This window comes from Gobius niger (assembly GCF_951799975.1).
Source record: "Gobius niger genome assembly, chromosome: 10".
Taxonomy (NCBI): domain Eukaryota; kingdom Metazoa; phylum Chordata; class Actinopteri; order Gobiiformes; family Gobiidae; genus Gobius; species Gobius niger.
Window position 1 is genome coordinate 17,820,199 of NC_136861.1, and position 21,371 is coordinate 17,841,569.

Below are 21,371 nucleotides of genomic sequence, written 5' to 3' on the forward strand. Positions count from 1 at the left end.
ACTTCATCAAAATCTGTTTCAAATGAAAGCACTTTACGTAACTTGCTGGCAGCTTGGATCTGCCATGTTACTGTATTAATGGCTGTGGCAGGCTGCAGCTGTTTAAGTTTATGGGTAGTTTTAGAAATTACATATGAATACAGTGTACTATATTATGCCAAAATATGATTTTGATTTAAAATAATAATAGTAAGGAAAAAAAAGGAAAAAACGGTGTACTTCAGACCATAAAAGGAGATGCATTGCAACTGTTTGATGATGATAACTTACACATATCTGTCACTGACCAATGGCCTGGGTGGGGCACCAAAGGATACTGTTATATAGCAAAACAATAGATGTTCTTATGCTTTGTTTACCATTGTGTAGGATATGGTCCTTTGACCATTTGTATGGGGAGTTAAAAGAAGCAGCAAATGTCAAAAACAACTTTAAAGTTCAGTTGTTAGAAGTAATAAGTAGGCTACTGTATAATTAACATGTGCCTAATCAAGAGACAAATACTTAGACTGATATTTAGATTTTCATTGGTCTATGCACCACAGGGCTCTGATTAGGGACTTTGATTATTTGATCATATGCATGTTATAAACTTTTAGCCATAACAGTGAACATTTCCATTTATGCAAGCAACAATCATTTGATTTAAACGGCTAAATACTGACACCTGGTGGTCAGTTTTTATAGTTTGTAAGAAGTTCTGGGAGGATAAATATATTCCCCTATTAGTAGCAGTTTGCCATAGGCGATATTCTCCCACATGTAGTCAGTCTTGAAAAATAAAGAATAAAAATAATATAATAATTCAACCATAACTCATCGTAATAACTCCTATTCCTGGAGTTCTCCCGCCATCTGGTGGTCAAATACACACATAGAATACCCTCTTCTATGGTCTCGTGCGGTGTGTAATTTATAGCACCTAAGCTTGTACCCGCTCTTATTACATATTCCGCCAATACAAAATAGCTTTGGAGGAAAATAGTTGAGTTGGTGCTTTTATTTGGCTTACTTTTTTGAACTGCGATTGCATTTTATTACAGTTACACATCTGTGCAGTAGATGGCGACACGGCGCCGTGCTACACATTTATTCACAGAAGAAGTCGTAATGGTGATCTGTAACGGGAATGATACTTCATAGTAAACGGATCTTTATTTACATAAACACGCATGTAAAGGCGTCTGGCGTCAAACCCTACAAAGCATATGGGATATGTGAGTACTATTCATTTCATTTGTTGCTGGTTGATGTCTTGAGGAGCTATTATGTTTACCTTAACGATGCTAATGCTGATAGCTTGTAGTTAGCCAAAGTTGTTAGCCCACAAGCTGGCTTTTGTTCGCTGTTTAAATACACTTCATATACATTATACATTAAAGAGTTACAGAGATCAGATACATAACGTTGAATGGCTTATTGTCAGTCTTAAGTTCCCTGTGTGTCAATTTACATTTTTTTGTATACCTAGAGTTAATCCTTATCTTTCATTTACTTCTCAGATGTGTCACTAAATGAAAATGAATCGCCCAAAACCCACCAGCATCAGACGACCAAGTGCTGCGAAGACATCAGGTTGGTTAAATGTTACAATTTTTATGTTACAATTCTCCACTGACTAGGATGAATAATGTGTTGTGTTTGGCACTGTGATGTACTATCTACCCACGTTCTAAACTTTGGCGTTTGATTTGATTGAATGATTATATAGCAATAATGATTTCCTCTTCACTTACCTTTCATGACACACTGATGTTTGCTGCTTCCCAGGTCACCCCCCTCCTGGAGACTTCATAGCTCTTGGGTCCAAGTCTCAAGGAGGCGAGCCCAAAGCCCCAGCGGTGCTCCTGAAGCCTGCAGCAGCTGGATTACCTGCTGACCGTAAGAGAGAGCCCACCTCTGCTCTGCCCTCCTCGTCGGGCCTGTCTGGTCTCACTAAACGCCCCAAGCTTTCCACCACCCCTCCGGTGAGTGCCCTGGGACGCCTCGCGGATGTGGCTGCTGCGGACAAGAGGGCCATATCACCCTCAATTAAAGAGCCATCTGTGATTCCCATTGAAGGTAAGCTAAGATTTGATGCTCGTTTGTCCAATGCCCATATTATATGTTTCATTGTCTTTATATGTTTTCTGTATTAGTCTCCCCTTCCTTGCTCTTGGATGAAATTGAAGCAGCAGAGTTGGAGGGAAATGACGACCGCATTGAGGGACTTTTGTGCGGAGCCGTCAAACAACTTAAAATGAACCGAGCAAAACCTGACATTACGTTATATCTCAGTCTGATGTTCCTCGCCAAAATCAAACCCAATGTTTTTGCTACGGAAGGGATTATTGAAGTAAGATTCTTAATACATTAATCCTGTTTTTTTAATTTCTGCTTTAATCTGGTATTTTATTTCATTTGTTTTTGTCAAGGCTCTGTGCAGTCTTTTGCGTCGAGATGCCTCTATTAACTTCAAAGCCAAGGGTAACAGCCTTGTGTCTGTACTGGCTTGTAATCTGCTCATGGCAGCATATGAGGAAGATGAGAACTGGCCTGAGATCTTTGTCAAAGTAAGAATTCCTGATAACGTTTAATTGTTTTGCTGTGCACCATAACAAAAGCTTGGTAATAGTATGGAAATGGTACCATAGGTATATTCATAATATGATTATTTTAATAATTAATAATTGCTGTTACCACACATTGAAACAGGACACACATCTGTCATTCTAACTGATTTCATAGTATTAGATCAATGGTATAGACTAGTAAATTACTTGGAAACATGTTAACAGTGCTTCAAAATGCATTTTTAATTCTATTTCATCTTATTACCGTGTTATCACAGTGCAGTAAAGTTTGCCTAATGTTTTTACTTTCAGGTGTACATTGAAGACTCTCTGGGGGAAAGGATCTGGGTGGACAGCTCTCAGTGTAAAACCTTTGTCGACAACATTCAAACTGCTTTTGGCACCAAGATGCCGCCAAAGAGCATGCTGCTACAGGCGGAGACGGGTCGGACTCCTGGAGATCTCAGCGCAGGTAAAGCATAAATGATTGACTCCACAAAATGAAATAAGTTTAGCTCATTGATTAACCTTCTTTTAGGGAGCAGTCCCCATCCTTCTACGCCAGACGAGGATGACAGTCAGACTGAGCTGCTGATAGCAGAAGAGAAACTCAGCCCTGAGGATGACGGGCAAGTCATGGCTAGGTATGAAAGCAGATCCATATTTATTCTATTAATCCAGATGTCACACCTTTTGATTCACTAATTGCCACCGGCTTTAGGTACGATGACCTGGCAGAGAGTGTGGAGGACTATGTGCTTGACGTACTCAGAGATCAGTTGAATCGGAGGCAGCCAATGGACAACGTGTCCCGCAACTTGCTGCGTCTGCTCACTGCCACATGTGGATACAAGGAGGCCCGTCTCATGGCTGTCCAGAGGCTTGAAATGTGGATTCAAAATCCAAAGGTCTGCAATGCATCCTACATTTGCTTTTTATTTAATGTGGATTCCAAATGTTAATGACTGATTTTGGGTGGACAGCTGACCCGGCCAGCGCAGGACCTCCTCATGTCTTTGTGTATGAACTGCAACACGCACGGCGCAGATGACATGGAGGTGATTTCCAATCTGATCAAAATCCGCCTAAAGCCCAAAGTTCTTCTGAACCAGTACATGCTCTGTGTCAGGTGTGTATCCTCGCCATTTTAACACAGTAGTACAGTTTCGAGATTCAAGCTATGTAATCATCTGTTTAAAGGGAGCTTCTGAATGCGCACAAAGACAACTTGGGCACTATGGTCAAACTGGTGATCTTTAATGAGTTGTCCAACGCCAGAAATCCCAATAATATGCAAGTTCTTCACACAGTTCTACAGCACAGCCCAGAACAAGCTCCAAAGGTAACATCCCTTAATATTCAACTTCTGTACCATAAAGCGAGTATTTTAATCAACACGTTACTGTCTTTTTGTGTTCTCAGTTTTTAGCAATGGTGTTCCAAGACCTCCTAACAAACAAAGACGATTACTTACGAGCCTCCAGAGCATTGCTGAGAGAAATTATCAAACAAACCAAGCATGAGATCAACTTCCAGTCTTTCTGCTTTGGCTTGATGCAGGAAAGAAAGGAGGCCGTTTATGTGGACATGGAATTCAAGGTACGTGGAATAGAAATTCTTACACTGTCCTTGATATTATTTCTCTCTAACCTTGTTCATTCTTGCCACTAGGAGCGCTTTGTTATCCAAGTAACAGATTTATTGACCGTCTCCATGATGCTGGGAATTACGGCTCAAGTGAAAGAAGCTGGCATCGCATGGGACAAAGGAGAGAAAAAGAGTAAGGATTTGTTGAACTTTAAATTGTACATTATAACTTTTCATTGACTGCTGTTTTTTTTTTTTTTTTTTATAGATTTAGAAGGCTTGAGGTCGTTTCAGAATCAAATAGCTGCCATTCAAAGAGATGCCGTGTGGTGGCTTCACTCTGTGGTCCCTACAATCAGCAAAGTCGGTCCAAAAGACTATGTCCACTGGTCAGTATATACTCCAGACGTCAAGTCATGCTGCGTAACATTTCACCCAAAACGTAAATTCCACAGCATTTGTGGAATTTCATTTGTTTTTTCAATGTCTTTTTTCCACATCTAGTCTCCACAAAGTGCTTTTCACAGAGCAGCCTGAGACGTATTACAAGTGGGACAACTGGCCTCCAGAGAGCGACCGGAAGTGAGCGTCTGCCCTTTACAGACTTTCCCTGCTTTAAAATTTGATTTCACTGAGACCATATCTTTTTTTTTTGTGTGTGTTTTCTAGTTTCTTCCTTCGTCTCTGCTCTGAGGTGCCCCTGCTGGAGGACACCTTAATGCGCATCCTGGTGATCGGCCTATCGCGTGACTTGCCCCTGGGCCCGGCTGATGCCATGGAGCTGGCGGATCACCTTGTAAAGCGGGCCGCCGGGGTTCAGTCGGACGGTGTGTGTGAAAGATACAACTAAAACTGTTTCAAATCACCTTTGGGGGTTTGTTTAGAATAGCCCCGGGCGGAGTGTTTGGACAGCTTGTAAACACGCGTTTCTTTTTTTAATGGATGTCTTGAAGAAGCGGTATCTTTCTGTTTATACCGCCGTAAAATGAAGTCACTAAAACAAAGGGTGCCCCAAGAATAGGTTGTATATTTATTTTCACTTGTTGCGAGAGGTGACTTCCTTTGTTGTTAAACAGATCTGGAGGTCCTGAAAGTGGAGAGGATCCAACTCATTGACGCAGTGCTCAACCTGTGTACATACCACCACCCAGAGAACATTCAGCTGCCAGCGGGGTACGTCATCTGGATTAGCTGCCACTTGTGTAGAGCTAATTATACCAGTGTTTCCAAAACTGTGGTGCACACTCTTACTCAGGTACCTCAATAGATCTAGCCTTTGTTTCATTATGGTTAATTTCTGTCATGTTTTATTCTTCCTATTTTGATTTAAAACTACTTAAGTCATGGCTAAGTACTTATTTTTTGAGCCCTGATTTAGCCCTGTAATATTCATTTAGCCCTGTAATAAATCACGCATTAGTACCGTATGATTTTTTTATAGTTTGGCTGGGGGTGCGACATATACTCAGGTGCGACGTATAGATATCAAAATTTATAATTTCACATATTTGTTATTTTCACACTAGAGACAGCCACTAGAGGTCACTCTGGGCTTGTGTACTGAAACACAAAGAGGTTACCCTTAATGCAATGAAGAAAACCAAAAAATCTAATTGCAGGCTAAAAGCGAGATGGCGACAGGAACGAGTTCACCAATGGGTGCTTGAACCACATGCTGCCGGGAGAGGCTTGTCAACAGTGTACAAGGGTGGCTAGCGCGACTTATACTCGGAGCGACATATATATGTTTTTGTCTTTTTCATTCTGCATTTTTTGGCTGGTGCGACTTATACTCCGGAGCGACTTATTGTCCGGAAAAGTAGTTGGTACCTGGTGTGAAAAGTTTGAGAACCACTGCCTTGTTCTTGTTACTTGCTTGTAATATTGTAATCTCCCTTGTTTGCAGGTACCAGCCACCAAATTTGGCTATTTCCACATTGTACTGGAAGGCATGGCTTCTGTTGCTTGTTGTGGCGGCATTCAATCCACAGAAAATAGGTAAAACAATGTGTACACATACAGTCCCAACCAGAAGAGGTCAGTGTGTGCTCTTGTGCCACTCCTCCAATTCTGGATAAATCATTTGGTTTGCTAGAAAAGGGGCATTCAGTGTTCAGCATACGTATATTAACCCCCACTGCAACCGAGCACATTTTCTCCAGTTCGGCATAACCCAAATCTATAAGCTTCTGCATTTTTTGTCGCTTTTTTGTTGCGTTTTAATCACGTTAAGACGGAGGTTAACTCTGAATTTAAAACACTGCACTGTTGGTTGATAATTATTTTCAGTGGTGACTCTGCGTAGGAAAAAGCCAGTAGTTAAACAAATAGCTGTACAAAATATATTATGAAATGTGTTTTAACCAAGTCAACATCTTTCCCTTAGGTTTGGCTGCCTGGGATGGTTACCCAACCTTGAAAATGCTCATGGAGATGGTCATGACAAAGTAAGAGTCTTGTTTTCCCCAAGCCCGACTGTTGAATGTTTTTGACAAAATGTACAACTTTCCCCTCGTCAGTAACTACACCTACCCGCCGTGCACCGTTGCGGATGAAGACACCAAGACTGAGATGATCAACAGGGAGCTGCAGATCTCTCAGAGGGAGAAACAGGAGATTCTGGCCTTTGAGAGCCATTTGGCCGCAGCTTCGACTAAACAGACCATCACAGAGAACAACAGCCTGCTCCTGTCCCAGCTCACCAGCCTCGACCCACAGTATGGCATTCGCTTTCTCAGTTTATGCTTTATACCGTGTGTTCAACCCTCTGAGTCTGTTCCTATGTTATGTTGAAGTCTGATGCTTTATTGCTTTATTTTCATGTGTTATTGTTGGGGAGTGGGATGAATTCACTGTTATTACACATTTTTGGTGTTAGTGTAGAAATCTGACTCACGTCTTGTGTGTTCAGGGGTCCGCCTCGGCGCCCTCCCCCTCAGGTCCAGGAGCAGGTGAAGAGTCTGAACCAGTCGCTTCGTCTTGGACATCTGCTGTGTCGCAGCCGCAGCCCGGACTTCCTGCTCAACATCATCCAGAGACAAGTCAGACTCATTTTGTTTTACCCAATACAGAAAAATGTTGTCTTTGAGAGTTGTCTGTTGATGTTTTGACAATTTACTTCAACGTAGGTAAGGTTTTATGTAATTGTTCCGTCTCCAGGCATCCTCTCAGTCCATGCCGTGGTTGGCCGACTTGGTCCAGTCCAGCGAGGGTTCCCTGGACGTTCTGCCAGTGCAGTGTCTGTGCGAGTTCCTCCTCCATGACGCTGCTGATGACTCTCTGATGGCAGATGATGATGACGAGGGGGAGAGCAAAGAGCAGAGGGCCAAAAAGAGACAAGTAAGTCAACTGTACACATCACTCCAACCAACTATTTCAATTTTAATTTGCATTTTTACGGGCTTTCCTTGTATGCTAATTTGTTAATCGTGTTTACTTCCGCTTGCAATTGAGTGTAAAATAGAATCAAGTGAGTCATTACTAATCCCACATTTCTAATTTGCTGCTAGAGGCAACAAAAGCAGAGGCAGTTATTGGGACGGCTGCAGGATCTGCTGCTGGGACCTAAGGCTGATGAGCAGACAACATGCGAAGTGCTGGACTACTTTCTTCGGCGCCTCAGCTCCTCTCAGGTTGCATCCCGAGTGCTGGCAATGAAGGTATAATGTTGAAAACAGGTCATTTTAAACTAAAAGAATATAAGCCATTTACATTCTTTTAATTATGTTTTCAGGGGTTGTCACTAGTGCTTAGTGAAGGGGCGTTAAAGGATAGAGAAGAGCGCGAGCAGCCCATGGAGGAGGATTCCCGAGATGCTGAGCTGCTGCCGGGATATCAGTGGCTGCTCCAGGATCTGCCAAAACTCCCCTTGTTCGACAGTGTCCGAGGCATGACGTCTACTGCGCTGCAGCAGGTCAGACCCCACTACCTCATGTTACAACCTGGATCTTCATATACAGTGGTAAAAGTATTCATCGCCCTGTATATTGATTCAACTTTGCCCCAAAAATCCACAGGCAATTCACATGGAGACCGACCCACAGACGATCAGTGCCTATCTCATCTATCTATCCCAGCATGCACCTGTGGAAGAGCAAGCCTCCCACAATGATTTGGCCCTGGTAATCACATTCGTTTGTAATTTTTCCACATCCCTACGATAAATGAGCTCTTTGACTTTGAATTTGACTTTTGTTCATCACTTCTCTAGGATGTGGCTCGGCTAATTGTTGAACGCTCAACCATCATGAATAGCCTCTTCTCCAGACACTCCTGCAGGCCTGAGGCAGACGCTGTGCTTAATGCTTTCCTCACTATTTTCTCCACCTACATCAGGAGGATGAGGAAGACAAAGGAGGGAGAGGATCTGTACAGCTGGGTATGTGTTGCCTCAGGGTCATCCTGCAGCTAGTTTTACTTCTGAAGCTTAAACTGTGCTCTCTTTTCTTTGTTGATCATTGTTTCACCCTTTAGTCTGAGTCACAGGATCAGGTGTTCCTGCGGTGGACCACGGGGGAGACAGCTACAATGCACATTCTTGTAGTTCATGCCATGGTGATCCTGCTGACTTTGGGGCCGCCCAAAGGTATTTGTCAAGAAAAGTTTTGTCAGATAGTTTGCAATCTTACAAACTAATCTTTGTTTTCAGGGGACAGTGACTTCTACGCTCTTCTGGACATCTGGTTCCCTGACAAGAAACCTCTGCCCACAGCCTTCCTGGTGGACACCTCAGAGGAGGCTCTGCTGCTCCCTGATTGGTTAAAACTGAGAATGATTCGCTCAGAAGTCTCTCGATTAGTGGATGCAGGTAACACAGTTCTTTTGAGCTTGAGCTTCTGTTTTGATTGATTGATTGATTTTATTTCGATTTATACATGACAAATTAATGCAAATTTGCTTGATTATGTGCGCTCTTCAGAATTGTACAGATATTTATTTATTTATTTCAGTCATGTTAGTTAAATTTTTTTCACATTTCAACAACTATACATGCTTTTTTTTATACATGATTGAAAAGGAGCACAATGAAGACAACGCTTATGCTAAGTGCCCCTTTCTTCAAATACAAAAAGTAGACAAAAAAAACAAAACATAAATGGTCTGATTCGCAGGTATTATACAAAAGCTAGAATAAACAACACAGGTACTACTGTTTTTAAAATTAAAATCTAATATTTACAGTAGTGTGTAAGAGTTGATATTTGCTAATTTGAACTGTTTTTTAAATTAGTGCACTGTGGAGGAGTTCTTTAAATTCAAGGGCAGGGTGTTCCACAGTTTGACTCCGGCCACGGAGATGCTCATCCGCTATATCCGCCAGATATGCAATATCTGTTGAAATCATGCACATATTCACATATTTACAACGTTTTATATTAAGTTGCCTGTACATCTTTAAACTGGAAAAAGGAGTGGGTAGCAGTAAAGCTTGTATAGTATAACTTTAGCTCAACAGTTTTGTTTTTGTAGCTTTACAAGACCTGGAGCCGCAGCAGCTGCTGCTCTTTGTGCAGTCGTTTGGAATCCCGGTGTCCAGTATGAGTAAACTACTGCAGTACCTGGACCAGGCCGTGTCCCATGACCCACAGAGTCTGGAACAGAACATCATGGACAAGCGTAAGTGCCTGTAATGTGTGGACCTTTCTAAAAATGAAGAAAAGCTTTATATTGTATTTGTATCTTGGCTTAGACTACATGGCCCATCTCGTGGAGGTGCAACACGAGCGAGGTGCCACTGGGGGGCACACTTTCCATTCGTTACTGAGCTCTTCTCTCCCTCCAGACAGAGGTTGGTATTTTTGTCTTTTTCTGCAAGTCACTTTAACTAAAATAATTGAACCAATTTCATCAACCATTTTCTGGCAGATTCCTCTGAATCAAGTAAAGCCAAAGTGACTGTGGAACAGGCCCCCAGCTCTGTGAAAATGAGAGCTGCCACTCAGCGCGACGTTGGCCCTAACGATGATCTCACTGGGATGTTGCTTCAGGTTCATTTATTTCATAATAAAATATAATGTCCAAACTAATGCTGTGTCGTTTAACAAACTAATGCAAAGGAACCACCTTTTGGTTGTTGTAGATTTTCCCATTGAAGGTGGATCCTTTCTGGCACGGCCCTCCACCCTCTCAGCTGTCTCTGGCGCTGCAGCAGTCTCTGGCCAAAGAGCTGATGAAGGCTAAGAAGGGCCAGGTCCAACAGGGAGGACTGGCCTTCTGCCTCCTGCAGGCCATGGCAGCACTGCTCACCTCTGCTCATGCAGGCCCTATAGTCATGTCGATGCACCGGAGTCACGCTCTGTCCTGTCCACTAATGCGCCAACTGCACCTCTACCAGGTACTTTCCATTGTTGTTTTTCTAATTATAGTGGGAATAAAACTCAGTCTAGTCTTTTTTTGTTTTTTCCCTCAGCGCCTTGTGTCCCAGGATGTTGCTTTTTCCTCTCTGTTTCTCAAAGTCATCGTTGAGATGTTGATCTGGCTGGACAATCCCACAGTGGATCCAGGACCACTCAAATCTCTGCTCAAATCTTTTGCTGGACAGAACTCGCACAAACACATGCACACTGACGGTAAGTAGCACAGTACTCACATGGACTCCTATGTCCAGGTGTTTGTTTTTCTTAAATGCTCTTCCTCTGTAGTGCGGACAGGCTTCCTGCACCTCGCTGAGGCTTTGGCCTATCAAAGGGAAACAGAGGTTCCAGTCAGGGCTATCATTGCGATGCTTAAGACTGGAGAGAGATTTAATGCAGAAGCGGAACTTGTTGGCAAAGGTATTTATACTTTATCTCGTATCTTTTTTTAAGCAGTGTTCACACGCCAGGACAGATACTTTAAGAAGTACTGTAGAAGTAGAACTGTGACTAGTATCATTTGTTGCAGAGCTATGTTCTTATTAACTTAAAACAACAATTAACAATAAAATAAATAGGGCTTACTTATAAAGGGTGCACATATAAATAAGCATATGCCCATTAATATCTATCTATGAGAAATCTATCTTGAGAAATGCAAAATAACTTGGTTACTTACTTACTTATTCATTCTTAATGGTATTTCTTTTTTTTTTTATCAGTTAATTAAATGATGTTATATTATCCTTCTCTTATCCGCCTCTGCTTTTGCCGTTGTGTGCCGGCTCCCAGTGCTCAAAGGCCTGATGGAGGTGAAGTCGCCGTACTTGGAGGAGCTGCTGTCTCTGCTCATGGCCGTCAGCTCACAGGGGGGCACCGCGGGGCCCGTTGCCATGGTGATCTCCTTGCTGCTCCAGGAAAGCGAGGAGCGAGCCGTGAAAAAGGAACCCGACTCCAACAAGTGAGCGGCGCATTTCTATTTCCCTCTCAAGCCATGCGCGGAGCGGTTTTTATTCGACACAACTAAATGACAAACATGGCTGCCACCGACAAAAATAACTAAACGCCGCTTCATGTCGGCCGCCTTGTACCGCGATTGGATTTGCTTCAGAAAGGTTTAATTGGTTTTGGAGTTTTACCTTGGCTTCTCAGATTGGTTTGCTGTGAAAATCAATGGTCTCTCTCCGTTTTTTGAATTTACTGCAACTTTGCTGATCTGGCGTTCGCCTTGTAAAAGTTATATACCGTCCAACTGCGGTGTAAATCAGTGTTTAAAGATTTAACACGCTCGTCTGAACAAAGTTTTCTTCTCCCAACTGTATTCAAAACTCAAACTACCTTGAAATGCTGTCTGTTCAGGTGTTGTACTGCCATAGCATACACATTGTAAACTCGGGCTGCAGGGTTTTGGAAGTGTACCTAATGGCATTTGTGCTGTGATTGTGAGGACATTTGCAATGCGGTGCAGCGCAGCATTGAAAGAATATTGTATTACAAATCTAATTAGCTAAAATTATACAAAAGTAAGATTTCAGAAGCTGTTTGTAAAGGCCTAGGCTACAGGGCGAACAGGGTTTACACACAACGAGGAAAGAATATTTTCAGTCTTTGAGATTTGCTCATTGTGATCAATACATACAGGGAGGAAAAAGTGAGCACACTGTTTGGAATTTCTCACATTTCTGCTGATCTTTAAGAATTTCTGCTGATCTTTAAGAATGAGTAAACAGTGTCTGCATTTTACCATTTTATCATATTTTATTGACCATAACATGCAAACATTCACAGGACAGCGTGGAATAAGTGAGTACACCCCCTTAAAGGGGGCCTATTATGCAAAATCGACTTTTTCAAGCTTTACATCATGTTATTAAGTCATTCCCTCATTAAAACCATGCCTGAAGTGTTGCCTTGGCACATTCACGTATTTTCGAGTAATCTGTAGAAACTCTGATGGCGGCCATTTTAGGGATAAAACGCCTGATTCCTTCAGGAAACGCCCTCGACCTCCAGGATACGCCTCCGACCTTTCGTCACCAGCCGAGTAACCAACCACTGCTCCTCAGCAGAACCCCCTCCCCAGTGTCTAGCCCTAAGATGTAAACAGAGTCATAATGGAGGATTAGCTCCATGTGTTGTGAACCGGAGCCACAGCAGACTTTTACAAAGACACACATCAGTGTTTCTGTTACCGAAACACCCAGGATTAAAACCGGTGACAAGAACACTTATTTCAGTGTCTGGTTCTGCGCTGGGCCTTGATGATGCACAGAGCCTCCGGAGAAAGCTAATGCTAAGCTAAACCTCGAGTCATCACGTGAAAACGAGAAATATGCACACATAAAGTCAATAAAACCACCACACACATAAAGAACCGTTTAACAATGATCACACACGGAGCCAGGCTTGTTGATTTGGAAGTTTATTGCTCACATTTCATCTACAATGGGTCATAGCCGAGTGGCTTTCTCCCGGAGCTAACAAGCTAGCCGCGATAAGCTAACGGGAAAATTCACTGAATACAAGCATATTATGCATTGAAAACGTCACTAAAACAGGCAACTGCTTGAAGCAGCCTTTATGATGATGACACACGGAGCCTGGCTTGTAGATTTCGTAGTTTATTGCTCACATTTCATCAACAGTGAGTCGTAGCCGAGTGGTTTTCTCCCGGAGCTAAGGCACTATTAGCCGCGACAAGCTAACAACCTTCACCTTCACAACATTCATTGAAAACAGGCAGCATATTATGCACAAATAACGTCAATAAAACCGGCAACTACTCGAAGCAGCCTTTACGATGATCACACAATGAGCCTGGCTTTACACATTTGTGGTTTATTACAGACTTTTCATCAACAATGAGCTGTAGTCGATTATAACAAGCTAACGGGTAACCTCGAAAAACCATTGTCCACCTGCACAGATAATGTCCGTCTTTGAATCGTATGGGCTCCTGCAGATCCTGGTGTCGTCCATGGGGGTATAGTTAGAGATCCATAGGGCATGGCAGATGCAAAGAGAGAGCCTCCAAACAGCAGTTATTTTTCAGGCAAGAGCCCCTTCCAAGCGTCCGGTGTGGAAGGTTCGTTTCCAAATAATATCCTGTGTGGCCATTGTTCACAAAGTGATAAACAGTAGGTCCTTTCCAACAATAAAAATTAAAATGCACCGATCGTAGTTTCAATACTGTACGCAGACAACGAGCGCAGTGTTGTTGTGATGCCACAGAAAGCGTGTGGAGGGGGCGTGTCGGAAAGGGTCAGAGGTTCTTAAAGAGACAGAGGCCTATTTCAAGTCATTTGCTACGCCATTTTGAAAGAGCAATTTTATACAAGGCAGTTATTCTAATTTACTGCATTGACAGACCAACAGAAGGTTTCGTCATCATTGTAGTGTGATATAGACTGGTGCTATGTGGCTGAAAAAAGCATAATACCCCCTCTTTAATGTTGCTGACCTGCAGCAGTTTTGTTCGTTCACAAGAAAAATAAGATAAAATGTAAGTGTTTGGGTGGTATTAGTATAAGTAGACACTGTTTACTCCTTCTTGTGATTTTAACAAAGATCAGACCACATTTTATGACACATTTAAGCAGAAATGTAAGAAATTCCAAACGGTGTTCTCACTTTTTCCTCCCACTGTAATGATTTTGGTGCTATTGTGATTAGGTTTGCAGCCCTATTGTTAAGCATTACTTTTTAAATATTTTCTAATAGCGCGGAGATCATAAAGTCTGGTCTGAACTCTGGGCTGCTGGTGGACTGGCTCGAGTATCTGGACCCTGAGGTGACTTCAGTTTGTTCAGATCTTCAACAGAAACTACTGTTTTCCCTCAACAAGGTAAAGTCTCCATCACCTACAAAACATACACATGAATTTTATGTATTGTTCTTGCAGAGTTAGCGGTTTATTGTTGTTGTACTTAATTGAGCCTTTTTAATTTTAAATTGTGAACAAAGACTTGCATGTGGAAAAATGCAAATATAATTAAATGGTGTTGAACTGTTTTTCGCAGTCCTGTGATATAACTTGACTCTCTTTTGTTTTTTCCAAAGGCCCGAGGCACGCCGGCCTACAGACCCTATCTGCTGGCTCTGCTCACTCATCAGTCCAACTGGTCCACCCTCCTGCAGTGCATCAGCGCTCTCCTCAGCAAGCAGCGGGACCACAAGTACATGTCTTTTTAAGCCCTTTCCCAGCTATTGTCTTATGCAATAAAGTAGATTAACGTAATTCCTAATACATAATTCAGTATTAATTTTTCCTGTCTTAATGAGATTTCAGATTAAGATAATGTCTTTATGGAGGATTATATTAATATTTAATCTCTCTTTTTTTTCTTCTTCAGATTGGACCCATCTTCAGCACTGGATTTTCTCTGGGCTTGCAGCCACATCCCACGCATTTGGCAAGGGCGTGACCAGAAGATCCCTGAAGTATGGCTACATTTCAAAAGTGACCATTGTTTAAGACGGACATGTCTTGTAAAATGAGCGTTGAGCTTTTACCCGTGTTATAACGCTGTTCACAGGTCAAAAACATAATCTGATGCAATGTTTTGCTTCATTGACATGAGTTTAACCTCTTAACCCCCACCTGAACTGAGCACATTTTCTCCGGTTCAGCTTTACTCCAATGTAAAAGCTTCTCGACTGGAGAGCATGCCTCATTTGAAAGCTAAGATCTACAGAAGTGATCGGAACTCTTTTGCCATGTTATCACAGAATTTTGTCACATTTTTGAAGCGTTTTTGTGGCTTTTTTGTCATGTTTTTGTTGTGTTTTTCTCGCTTTTCTGGCATGTTTATTGTCACTTTTTGTTTTTCTCCAGCAACAAATACAAGGATGAAATGTGCTCAGCTGAGTTTATCATGGCGCCGTCCAATTATTAGCATGCTGTTAGCTAAAAGTGACAGCTTGTATTGTTGCACATTTTTTTAAACAGCACTGCTTTTTGCGGAGGGTGCGAAAACCAAAGGAGATGCAAAACATCATCATTTTATGCACAGAAATTATTTTAAGTTGCAGAATGTAATGAGAGACTAAGCCACAATAATGCATGATAAGTTCATTCTAAATCATTGTACCTCTTGGCGAGACTGTAATGTGTCGCATTGTTTTTGTAGAAGAAAACGGAGAAGTTCGTGCTGCGTCTGAGCGCGGAGGAGCTCATCAGTCTGGTGGAGCTGATCCTGGCCGAGTCGGAGCTGAACAGTCACGACGTGGCCCTAAATGAGAAAAGTTCACAGAGCTCCAACTCTCTGCTCCAGTCCCGGCTGCCTCTGCTGCACTCCTACTGCAACGGCGACCTGGACAACATCAAAAAGGTGTCGGAGTACCTCATCAGCGGCACCACGAAGCGAGAGGACAGGTGAGCTTGTTTTGCTGCGTTCCGGGGCTGTCTGGGTCATGTTTCCGTAGCGTATGGGCCTGTCTGTGTGATTCTCCCCTTCATATACTATATATTTTTCAGTGATTAAAACGTGGACACCCCTGTAGTTCGGATGTGTCTCCAACTGCTTAAAGAGGGGGTATTATGCTTTTTTCAATCACATAGCACCAGTCTATAGCACACTACAATGATGACCAAACCTTCTGTTGGTCTGTAAATGCAGTAAATTAGAATAACTGCCTTGTATAAAATTGCTCTTTCAAAATGGCTGTAGCGAATGACTTGAAATAGGCCTCTGTCTCTTTAAGAACCTCTGACTCTTTCTGACACGCCCCCTCCACACGCTGTCTGTGGCATCAGTGGGGAGGGGGTTCTGCTGAGGAGCAGTGGTTGGTTACTCGGCTGGTGACGAAAGCTCGGAGGTGGGGGCGTTCCTAGGAGGACTCAGGCAAACCTGTCCCTAAAATGGCTGCCATCAGAGTTTTTACAGATTACTCAAAAATACGTGAATGTGCCAAGGCAACACTTCAGGCATGTTTTTAATGAGGGAATGACATAATGACATGATGTAAAGCTTGAAAAAGTCGATTTTGCATAATACCCCCCCTTAAAACTTGATCCTGTACTGTAAAAAAAGAAACATACATTATATAGGCCTATTATTTTTGTCAAAGGGTCGTTTTAAGTTCTGAGCTCACGTACTTGCTGCACTGTATTGTTCAGTCTAATTAGCACAAATATTGAGTTCCTGTATACAGTGCGCTGATAAATGTGCAGTAAATCGCACTAGATTTTCCTTGTGAGCGCAGATGAACTTTTCCGACTCCTCTGTCAGCCACAATGCTGCGGACCAGGGAGAACTCGATAATTAGGTCTATTGGTGTGAAATTAAAAGCAGCAGAAGTGGTGTGTTCTGTGATCTCTTTAAAAGCTCAGTGTATTATAATGAAGCCGCGCGGATTAGGGCTCCGGCTCCAAACTTGCCTGTGTTGCTCTGACTGAGCTGTCAGAGATCAGGGTGCAACTCTTTGTGGAGGCAAACCCTGCTTTCATGAATATGTCTCTCGTTATTAAACCACTTTAATGAGCAAACTTTGGCCAAGGTCAGGCAGAATTAGCTTCTGTATTACTGTATTTTAAGTACAGCTAAGCTTTCTGGTAGAATGGTTACTAGTGAAAATATAACAGGATAAAAACATGTTGAAAGTAAAGGCTTTTGGCCTTGTGGTGAGTAAACACTTGTACAGTTTTCTTTGCAGCTAAAGCCTGTCAGATCAGCTGCTGTTTACTCCAATTACTCACATCTGTTTCATGACAGCTCTTTGCTCTCCATCAAGGCCAATCTGGTTTACGTACTGCATAACTGTAACAAACTCTTTTAGCTGGTACGAGGTGCAGAATATTATGTCGTCAAGAGCCTCCGTCTGTAAGAGGATTTTGTATAATGATGAGTTGAAGCCAGGCCTTCTAATGCAAACACACGAGTCATGTGCTCAGTCACAGTGCATTGTATAGGGCTGTACTTTGACAAAGTATCGTTATCATAAAATGAATGCGTTTTCACTAGGCTCTGATAGAATTTGTCCTTTACAACTTCTATTTAACCTCTTAACCCCCGCCTTCACCGAGTGCGTTTTCCTCCAGTTCAGCTTTACCCTAACCTGAAAACTTCTCCATGGGCATATACAGTGGGGAAAAAAAGTATTTGGCCAAAATCCAATACAATGTCTATGTGAAACTGACCAAATACTTTTTTTCCCCACTGTAGGCCAGTGTAACATTTGAAAGCTAAGACCTACAAAACGGATCAAACCCTTTTTGTTGTGTTGTTGTTGTCACATTGAAACGTTTTCTGTGTGTTTTCAAGTCGTGTTTTTCCACTTTTTTGTCATCTTGAATGGCCTTTTTTGGTCTCTTTTTGAATCTGTTTTTTTGTCAACTTCTGCCACTTTTTTGTTGCGTTTTCGTATTTTTTTTGTGGTGCTATTGTTGCTTTTCTGCTTTTTTGTTGCTTCTTTGTCATGTTTTTTGTAGCTCTTTTGTGGCTTTTCGGTCTCTTTGTAGTTGCGTTTTTGCCACTTTTTTTGGTCCTATGTTGCTGCGTTTTCATCCTCTTTTCGTCGCAGTTTTGATGCTTTTTTTTTTCTTCAAGCTTTTAGCTTTGGGCAAAGTCAAACTGTGGAACATGTGCTTGGTAACAATGTTACTCACATTGGAAAAAGTGTAGTTTTAGTTTGGATCTTCTAATTTAGGTTTTTTCCACCTGGTTGTGATCTCAATTTAATCTTAGCTAAGTTATTATTTTTGCCACAGTTCGACGAGGAAACAGCCTCAGATATGTTTTGATTTAATGGAAAGTACTGCACTCAAAGTAACACAAGATTTTAGTGATCTATTTCATATTGATAAGCAGTTGTAACATGTGTATTAAATGTGCGATAACTCTACAAGTACATACAGTACCTTTGTTTTGTTTTTGATCCGACAGTGAAATGAAGCAGCGATGCCAGAACCTGTTGCTGCAGATTTACCTGCTCTTCCCTGAGGTGATCCAACACGTCAGTTTGCCCGAGGGCACATTCAGAAGCGGAGGGGCGGCGGACGGCAGCAGCTGTAAGGTAAATCGACCACTCTCTGTGATTTAACTTCAATAAGATTTTAGCTCAAGACATTTCACCGGAAACTTGACTGTGTGTTTTCCAGCTTGACGAGTTGGTCCATCGGTTGGTGACTTTGCTCGCAGACATAGGAGATTCAAAGTCCGCGGAGGGCCGTGTCTCTGATGCCAACCTGGCATGTAGGAAACTGGCAGTCTCTCATCCTGTCCTTTTGCTCAGGTAATATGTTTTATTCTGTCTGTGTTTTAAGGGTGTCCTGGATTTTTATTAACGATTTAATCAACACAAGCAAATCTGAAGTAAACATGTTCTGAGGAAATGTTGATCTTGATTGCAATGATGATGTATTCACTATTACAAAAACATTTTACATTGTATAAGGTTGTTTAAAGGTAGTTTTGGCTGAGCCAATTATCCAGTCAAAAAGCAGAGTCAGGTTGCCAGATCCTATTGAATATTGTAAGAATTCAGGTACTTGTCCCGCATAAAGTCCCTCAGGCCTCCATCAATTAAAGCAGAGTCACTGAATTCTATTTATTCCTTTAAAGAAGGTATGACATGCTCACAGAGATTTAGAGAAACGTGTCTTTGTGTCGTCAATATGCGGCTGAAGGTTGCCTATATTACCAAAGTTGCCTTATCTTTGAGCCGGTGTATTTTTTTGTCTAATCTTTCAGACACTTATCGATGGTCGCCAGTCTGCTGCATGGCCGCATTCACCTAAACATACACGAGTTCCGACAGCACAACCACATGACTTTCTTCAGTAACGTCCTGGCCATCCTGGAGCTGCTGCAGCCTCTGGTCTTCCACAGTGACCACCAGAGGGCGCTTCAGGACTGTCTGCTGTCATTCATGAAGGTCCTGCAGGTACAAGCTGTTGTCCCACCTGCTGTAGCAATTAAAACATTCAATTTAGTTAATATCCTTAATTATCTGTGTTTGGCTTATTTATTTTTCAGAACGTCCAGAGGTCTCGATTACCTTTGGTGTTTATTAACAAGTTTCTACAGTTCACTCAGAAATACATTACCCATGATGCCACAGCGGCCATTCCTTACCTGCAGAAGCACTCTAGTATTTTGCAGTAAGTGTGCATAACGCAATAAATATATACTGAAATGACTCAAAATGTTCACATTTGTTTATACTTTTGCAGAAGCCTAAGTGCAGAAAACCCAGACCTTGCCCAGCTAAAATCTTTATTAGCTGGACTTACGTTACCAGTGAAAAGCTCTTCATCTGAGGTCTCCGCAGACGAGCGAGATGGTGAGAGCATAATTGTTAGTGTGTAAATAAAGTTGCTTTTCTTTGACTGATATGTTTATCTTTTTTTTTTTACAGAGGATGTCGCAGCCGGTTCCTTACCTTTAGTGAACATATCCGCCTCCGTGTCCATCGGTCAATCTGACCTGACCATGTACCTGAAGAAAATGTCTCGAGGAGAAGCAGTGGAAGGTATATTAGTATAGCAACTGTTCTGCTTTCATATAGCGTTTAAACTTTTCATCAAGTTTCTGAATTGTATATTTATTTACTGATTAACAAAGTCTGTATTGTAATGTTATATGGTTGCACACCCATGCTTGGATAAAATCTCGTGAATCCCCTCATAAATGACTAACCTAATGCTCTTTTCTTTGTGCTCTCTGCAGATGTGCTGGAGGTGTTGACAGAGGTGGATGACAAGTCCAGGAGGAGCCCTGAGATCATCCAGTACTTTGTTGTGCGTCACAAATGGCACACACCGCTCAGAGCAGAGCGAGCACGTTCCTCATGTGTAACGGCGTCTTTGCTCTTTGTTTACAGAACGATCTGCAGAGGCTCATGGCGTCGTCTGAGGAGCTGTGCCGAAACATGGCTTTTAGTCTGGCTCTGCGCTGTATCCAGAACAACCCCAGGTAAATGAGCGTGGGTCTATCTCAGAACTGGTCTACAGTGTATGCATTTCGCTGTGTTGTTAAAAGTCCCAGAACAATCTTTGATGAGCACCTCCTTAGCCTTTCTTATAGACCTTTGTTCATTTAACACTAACTGCTTTTATTTGTTGTTTTCTTTCTTGCAGCTTGGCAACAGACTTCCTCCCCACGTTCATGTACTGCATGGGCAGCGGTAACTTCGACGTAATCCAGACAGCTCTCAGAAACCTCCCCGAGTATGTGCTTCTCTGTCAAGGTAAAAAGAAAAAGTTATTATTCAACTAAATATTATATTTTTTTAATTGATCAAAAAGTCTAAAAAGTGCAGTATGCCAAAGTTAATATGTGGTTTTCATATATGACCTTGCTTTTCGTCATGTGTCTCCAGAACACGCGGACATCCTGCTGCACAAAGCCTTTTTAGTGGGAATCTATGGACAAATCGACACAAGCTCCATGATTTCGGAGTCTATGAAGGTTTTGCACATGGAAGCCACCACATAAACATCAAATCTCTCCGACACAAAGGAGTGTTAATTATAGTCTCCATGACAAAATGTTATTATGTTAATGTTGTTTTCTTTTATCATAGTAGAAGCATAACAACCAACCATCATTGGACTTTTGATAATTTTGTGACTTGGAAACTTTGTGGAAAACAATGTTAGCTTAAATTTGTACCACTTTTAGGAATTCTTACATGATATGTGGTAAGGTGTGTTGCTCAGAGTTTCTCAAACTTTTCCAAGTATCAATAGATAACCAGGACTAAACCAGGTCTAAAATTGGACTCACTGGTGAATAAAGTAGTTGTCAACAATGACTAATCCAAAGAAGGACAAAAAAGGAAGGCAATTCTAAAATCTAAATTCAGCAAAGGTTGAACTGGTTGAAAATAGGGCTGGGCGATATGGGCCAAAAGTCATACCCGATATATTTAGGTTGAA

At 42.0% G+C, this 21,371-nt stretch overlaps 1 protein-coding gene across 1 annotated transcript; it reads left to right on the forward strand.

Annotated features, from left to right (window-relative positions):
• The first annotated feature begins 1,101 nt into the window (after window positions 1-1,101).
• ints1 (integrator complex subunit 1) lies at window positions 1,102-21,139 on the forward strand. The gene is made up of 48 exons (XM_079564193.1): window positions 1,102-1,217; window positions 1,503-1,575; window positions 1,771-2,061; window positions 2,139-2,335; window positions 2,415-2,552; window positions 2,865-3,024; window positions 3,091-3,196; window positions 3,274-3,460; window positions 3,536-3,681; window positions 3,753-3,894; window positions 3,975-4,151; window positions 4,224-4,332; window positions 4,408-4,528; window positions 4,644-4,721; window positions 4,809-4,966; window positions 5,216-5,312; window positions 6,046-6,137; window positions 6,526-6,586; window positions 6,659-6,856; window positions 7,051-7,180; window positions 7,299-7,478; window positions 7,649-7,798; window positions 7,873-8,052; window positions 8,156-8,260; window positions 8,350-8,517; window positions 8,613-8,724; window positions 8,788-8,946; window positions 9,609-9,755; window positions 9,829-9,927; window positions 10,005-10,126; window positions 10,219-10,473; window positions 10,549-10,708; window positions 10,781-10,912; window positions 11,285-11,453; window positions 14,213-14,336; window positions 14,552-14,667; window positions 14,845-14,932; window positions 15,622-15,866; window positions 18,376-18,505; window positions 18,591-18,724; window positions 19,183-19,375; window positions 19,468-19,592; window positions 19,665-19,774; window positions 19,850-19,963; window positions 20,161-20,231; window positions 20,315-20,406; window positions 20,571-20,680; window positions 20,813-21,139. The coding sequence occupies exons 2-48, from the start codon at window positions 1,515-1,517 to the stop codon at window positions 20,926-20,928; spliced, it is 6,555 nt and encodes a 2,184-aa protein (XP_079420319.1). The 5' UTR covers window positions 1,102-1,217; window positions 1,503-1,514; the 3' UTR covers window positions 20,929-21,139.
• The last annotated feature ends 232 nt before the right edge of the window (window positions 21,140-21,371 follow it).

Excerpts from the sequence above, each read along its gene's own strand:
- ints1 (XM_079564193.1), top strand. The coding sequence starts at position 1,515 with ATGAAAATGAATCGCCCAAAACCCACCAGCATCAGACGACCAAGTGCT. Across the intron at positions 3,682-3,752 it reads CAGTACATGCTCTGTGTCAG|GGAGCTTCTGAATGCGCACA; the intron begins GTGTGTATCCTC and ends ATCTGTTTAAAG. Across the intron at positions 8,053-8,155 it reads CGTCTACTGCGCTGCAGCAG|GCAATTCACATGGAGACCGA; the intron begins GTCAGACCCCAC and ends AAAAATCCACAG.